This window comes from Leptidea sinapis, chromosome 4, assembly GCF_905404315.1.
Source record: "Leptidea sinapis chromosome 4, ilLepSina1.1, whole genome shotgun sequence".
In the NCBI taxonomy this organism is placed as follows: Eukaryota; Metazoa; Arthropoda; class Insecta; order Lepidoptera; family Pieridae; genus Leptidea; species Leptidea sinapis.
The window spans coordinates 15,265,389-15,271,971 of record NC_066268.1 but is presented as its reverse complement, the minus strand read 5'-3'; the positions used below and the strand labels follow the sequence as shown (position 1 = coordinate 15,271,971).

At 33.6% G+C, this 6,583-nt stretch overlaps 1 protein-coding gene across 1 annotated transcript; it reads right to left on the bottom strand.

Moving 5' to 3' along the window:
- Positions 1-502: 502 nt before the first annotated feature.
- LOC126980070 (uncharacterized) lies at positions 503-6,313 on the bottom strand. Its single transcript, XM_050829688.1, has 6 exons — positions 6,209-6,313; positions 4,808-4,849; positions 2,672-2,859; positions 1,662-1,803; positions 1,022-1,155; positions 503-949 (listed from the first exon to the last, which is right to left on the bottom strand). The coding sequence occupies exons 1-6, from the start codon at positions 6,273-6,275 to the stop codon at positions 503-505; spliced, it is 1,020 nt and encodes a 339-aa protein (XP_050685645.1). The 5' UTR covers positions 6,276-6,313.
- Between the last annotated feature and the right edge of the window lie 270 nt (positions 6,314-6,583).

Below are 6,583 nucleotides of genomic sequence, written 5' to 3'. Positions count from 1 at the left end.
TAAAAATAAGTGTCTTAATTAAACTTTAACATATTTTACTTAAAAAAAATAAGAATATATATGAAAAATGTACACCGCACTTCCCTTTAACGTCATTCAAACTAAATGGCATGTTAATACTTCCGTGTAGAGTAGATTAGAATACTTCGTTATTTTTATCGATTATCGAAATCACCAAGCTACGAAATCTATTCTATTGCGTTCACATCACGTCACTAGTCAACTTGTAAATTAAAAACATCTTAAATAGTGGTATTACTAATGATTTAAAAGTAATCTGTCAGTAAAAACCTGTTTAGTCTTTCAATAAATCACATTCTCGCTGATTTTGACATTGACAATTATTTACTAATCTATGAAAGAGAAAATGGCTTCTCTAATACATTATTATGTTTAAAATGTTGTCGATATAAGTACATACTTTCACTATAACTGTTAAAGATAATGCAAAAAATAAGAACCACATTCTCATGTGTGCCAACAGTTTATTTGGTAATAAATCTCATCCAACACCCCGAAATTTCTTAGGATCAAATTTAGAGTCATCAGATCCATAATCAGATAATTCGAGTAATTCCATTTTTGATTTTACTTTTAATGGGTGAATCTGGCGACCATGCAAAGGAACAATCATCAAATTAGTATCTTGATTATCACTTTCTTCGCTACTTTCGTTAATATTTTTATCGTTCTTGTTTTCATTATCATTTTCAACAGGTAAAACTAGATATTTACTAGGCTTTTTTCTTGGTTTCGGATTTTTAATCTCAACAGCTAACTTTACATGGTTCAACATTTCACCAGGCTCAAATAGTTTGTCACATTTAGACAATGTTTTTTTCTCGTCTCCTTTATATTTAGAAATATAATTATAGAGCAAATTTATTTTGATGATGTCATATAAACTGAAACCTTTACTATCGCCAATACGTATTTTAAAGTTTTCAATCTGTAAAAAAATCGCAATGTTATTCACGGCAGCAACTTTTTATTCAATTCATCTTCAAGAAAACATCCTTACCTTTGGTGCTATCGTGGAAAATCCATTGGTGGTATGTTTATGGGGCCCAAAATGGCCAGCGCTATTGAAATCATAGTCAATATCATAAAATAACCACTCGTCATCTTTTAATTTTTCAAATAAATGTAGTTTTTCTAGAACATATAATTATTGTTTTAATATATATACGAGTATATATTTAAAACAAATGTTCTCATCTCCTGTTTCACTACCTCGCCAAATCAAATTGAATAATCTTTTTTGAGGTATATTTCTCTATTTATTTTTAATATCTAATATATTATTTGTAACTTTTTAAAGAATAATATCACACCTCGGGAATAGACTAAAGGATCTTTAATTACAAAGCAGCCCACTGGAACTCTTGTGCTCTTTCTTCTCAGATCTGACCCATATCTTTTCGAATGGGTTGTTGATTCGTTTGTGCAATAAGTGATTCAAAACTTCTAATTTGAAATAAATGATTTGAATTTGAATCAATTATTGCATTTAGAAAAAGCTCAAGACTAGATTAATCTGAAATTTCAAAATTCTTCGTAGATTTGTATCTGCCCACAGGAAATAAATATTTTTAGTACAATTACGTAGTTTAGTTACGAGAACTAATAACAAGATTGTATAATTCTACTTAAATACGAACCTGGTAATATATTTTCTTTGTTTACGACTATGTAATCATCTCTATTTGGTGCATTATGCTGCGGTGGAACTCCTATAAGAGACAGTACTATATCAGCTAATACGCTTGTGGTAATGAAACAATCATATCCTAAAACTATTTTCTGTAACAAATAAGTAATCAACTCTATAATTGTTTTAATTCTAATGGTTGTCAAAATTTACTGGACAATTCAATGTAATGACTTCAGCAATTAGCAAGGAGTAGCGGTAAGTGAGAAGGTCATGGACAAATACTCTTACGTCTCAAGTTAACTTTGGCGTATTATAAAGAAATATATGAATACTATTTTGTAACGTATTATGTCTAGCAAAATACTAGAAAAAAAGTTTTAAATTTCTGATTATTGTGGCATCAACAAATAAAATTTAATAAATCACCAAATTAAAGCATCTACATCTCGTCAAGGAGATTTTCGTGCAACAATTTGGGTTGCACACGCAAAATGAATAAAATCAGCGGTTAACATTGAAACTCACTTGCTCCAACAACAAAATATTAATCTGTATAATTTTCTATTCATCTTTGATCGACAAATTGAAGCTTTATCTTTTGGATAGAGTATAGATAATAAAAATATATAAATGAGTATAATATAAAAAAAATTAACAAACTTCCCATACATTGCTATAAAGGGTACGTGATTTTAGGTGACAATAATTAAAAAAATAGACATACATTTGGTTGTAACAAAATTTTGTAGATTTTACTTTGAAAATGACGAACTTTCATACACCCGTTCAACCCTTATCTTTAACCCTTAGAGGTGAAATTACCAAAAATCCATACTTAATGTTCACTTATGATATTTTGGAATTGGGAAAAAATTCCAGCCCCAGCGGCTTATATTGATGCGTTACCATGTCAGTGATGCGACTTAAAATGTTGTTCCTCTTTCGAAAGTGCTAGGCGAGGTAACTAAACACTTCTTAAATTTATTCTATATACATAAAATAGCCACTCAATTTTACCTGCACCCCTACACTTGAAAAGCTGTGGAATGGATGGTCATCGCAACTGAGCAGGCCTTGACGATTTATAAAGAATGCCCATCTTGCAGTATCGTCTTCGGGAGGACGAGACATTTCAATAAATTGTACAGAAGTAGCGTGGTTTGTGAAATCCAAAAATGATCTTATTTTGTCTCGCAAGACTTTATCTGTATGTATGGTAAAAATAAATTTATTATGTCTATTATTTTAATCAATATATTTTGGTATATTCTCCTTTCTAGTATTTGTTTTTATTGCAATTAAAATTTCATAACATTAATCGTTTTATATTCCCCTAAACTCCTTAACCTCCTTCCCCCAAACCTCCACAGTGCGGTTTTTAAAGTGCTTTCTTCCACGTACCACAAAGCTGTAGAATGAGCTTCCTTGTGCGGTCTTTTCGGGAAGATACGACATGGGTACCTTCAAAAACAGCGCGTACAAGGTGTACGCGGCATAAAGGCCGTCAACGCTCCTGTGATTCCTATAGTGTTGCAGGAGAATGTGGGCGGCGGTGATCACTTAACACCAGGTGACCCGTACGCTCGTTTGTCCTTATTATCCATAAAAAATAAAAATAAAAACTAGGGGTTGCCTGGGCTATTTAAGGGTGCAAGATAACGATACACATACTTAAACATAAATAAATACATTTGAGCTTGAAACAAACAACCATACTCATCATATAAATGTTTTCACCTACCGGAATTCGAAACCACGAGCACAGTATAAATAAGTAGAAGTAGAACAGAAGCGTAACATAGCCTCCTTGAAATTTATGTACATGTCTGGTGCATATGTATGCGGACGACATACATATGCGCCAGACCTTTAGCTCAGTGAGGAAGGCTACTAACTACTGGGCTAACCAATCACTCTATCAATTACTTCTGGCCAATTAATGTTGGCCGTTTCACCTGAACAGTTTGACCTAACCAGGTATATATTTCCAAATGTCTCACATAATTGACAGGAAATAATAGGGGTTAAAGTATGAAATTTGCTGTTTTATTGTAATAGGTACTTCGAATTGACATAGAACCTTCATACTTTGAGATTTTTGAGTGAAACTTTCATTGTAGTTCTTTTTTTAAAATGTGCAACATTCGGTTCACCTTTATGTTGTTTTTTTTACCAAGTTTAAACAAGAAAGATACTTTGAAAATTCGAGTGATTTTTAAATACGAGTTAGCGGCCAGGAATTGGCGGCATGGTTTAACGTTACCTTACCAACAATATGGACTCATTTGCGTCAAATTAATAAAATTAAAAATATTAAAAATGGGTGTCTCATGAATAGACAGATCTGGAAAAAACGCGTGTTATAACTTGTGTTGCCTCATTCTTTACGATAATCGTAAGCAAAAAATGCAATGGCTGACCCCAGGTCAAACGCCGCAACAGTGTGCTGAAACAAAGTTTACCAATAAAAAGGTAATGGTAATTGTTTGGTGGTCACTATGGTGTTATTCACTATAGCTTCCTCCAATCTGGTCAAGAAATAACGGCAGATGTTACTGTACCAAACTCTGAACAATGAGAGCAAAACTAGCAGTTAAACAGACCCGACGCATGATTCGATCTTCACCATTATTGCTCCATGAAAACGCAAACCTCATACAACACGAGAAACCGTTTTAACTCTACAGGAACTGCAATTAGAAACCATTCGTCACCCTCCATATTCTACAGACCTTGTTCCAACGGACTACCATTGTTTTAATGATTTGGACAATTTTCTACGTGATAAAAAGTTTTCTTCTCAGGAGCCAGTACAAAATGATTTCACACAGTTTGTCGAATCTAGATCACCACTGTTCTATCGCAAAGGCATAAATAATCTTCCTATTAGGTGGCAGCGAATAAACGGCATTAGAAAATAATGTATTAGTTACAAATAAACTTACAGATACCCTGATGTGAGGCAAAAAAAAATGATATGAGCATTATAAATACCAAATATACCAAATGAAAATTCATCAATGTAATACGGTATCAGTCCTTTTGGCCAAATATGAAATTTCTCGATTTCATCATCACTCAAATCAAACCCATTAATAGTATCTCTTCTATTAACTAGGCTATCCTGATTTTCGAGAATTTTGTTCATCTCACTTTTATGATTTTGTTTTGATCGATTATGACGTATTGCATTAACTGTAACAGACAGATTTTTTTGTAATTCAAGATATTCGAAAATCTTATTAAATCATCAAATGTTAGGACTCATTCACCAGCTACGGCGCCCGTCAAACCGAAACACAAAAACGCTTGCACATCACTATTTCACGACAGAGAAAGGCACCCAAAAGCTTATATATGTAAATAAAAATATAAAAGTACTGGAATCATGGAGATAATGTTCAGGTTGATAATGAGGACAGGCAGAAGTCGAAATTAAATGGGGTGTTAGATAGGGCTGTATCTTATCAACTACCCTATTATATTTGTACTCGGACACCATAATAGCAGAAGCAGTCGAGGACGGTGGAGTCATAATAAATGGCCAGAATATAATTATATGTATATATATTAGATGTGCTGATGATACAGTCCTAAAAGCGTCATCTTCTAAAGATATTCAGAGATTTGTCACCGGAGTAAATAGGTGCATCGAAAGAGCTGGTCTTAGGATGAACAAACAAATTATTTAAGGACAGGACAGGACAGGACGTCCTGAGGATGCCTCGTGTAGAGGCGAAACACGTGTCGAATTGTGTTTTAAAAACAGGTATGGCGGAATTAACACTAAAGAAGACTTAAATAATTTGTATAATTATGGATTTCCGCAAAGTAACGCCTGATTCAATAATTTTTTCTTTTTTTCTTTTTTAGGATGAACATCTCAAAGACGAAACTCATGATCATATCTAAGAATAAAATTGACGACTTTGAGATAACAGTAGCAAGCAGGCCAAAAACAAGAAAGAGTGCGCAATACAAATATTTAGGTACGTGGTTAAATGAGAACTAGAATAGAGACCAAGAATTTAAGACCAGAATTGAAGTGGCTCAAAGCACCTTTAGTTAAATGTAAAAAGTACTTTGGAACCGCGGTCTTAAGGTTTTAGTCGCGGTCTTTCGAAATGTGATCATTTAGACGTAAGTTGGCCATAAGTTGAACTCACTCACAAGGTGGATGTCCTGCGGTGCGTCCATTAAAAAACGCGAACTCATGCAAACCATCATGATGAGGAAAGTCGCATATTTGGGGCACCTGTTTAGGCACGAGAGGTACGGACTCCTACAACTAATCGTGACGAGAAAAATTGCCGGATGATGAGGCTTCGGTCGTAGAAAAAATACTTGGCTACGCAAGATCAGAGAGTGGAGAGGAATCGCGATTGCAGTAGAAATATTTCGCCTCGCGAAGAACAAGGTTGAATTTACAAAGCTGACTACCAACTTTCGCTAGTCGGAGGGACTTGCGAAGAAGATGAAGAATATTAAATTAAGTTTATTACAACTAAGCTGAACAAATATCTAAAGTGCAATATAAAAATTGATACTCTGTACCTTTCGTACTTATTTGATATGTGAAAACAATGAAGAACAACTTATGTATATATAAACATACTTGCATATTGCACTTCAAATCGACTATGCAGTTACTTTGTTTTATAGATATTTTATCAAGCGAAAAGGAATCAATAAACTCTGTTTTACGTACAATTGATATCAATGTAATAACACGTATATTTTTTTATAATAAGCCCGATAATGTTTACGAGCGATAGTGCGCTTCGAGAGAACGCATGAAACATATTATAACTTTTTTGTGTCTTAACTGATTGAAATGAAATATAAACTTAGTCCTACTGAGAGCTTACCTCAATATATCAGCGAAATCCACATTTAATTTGACTTAGCCGTTTCTAAGATGATCATGCA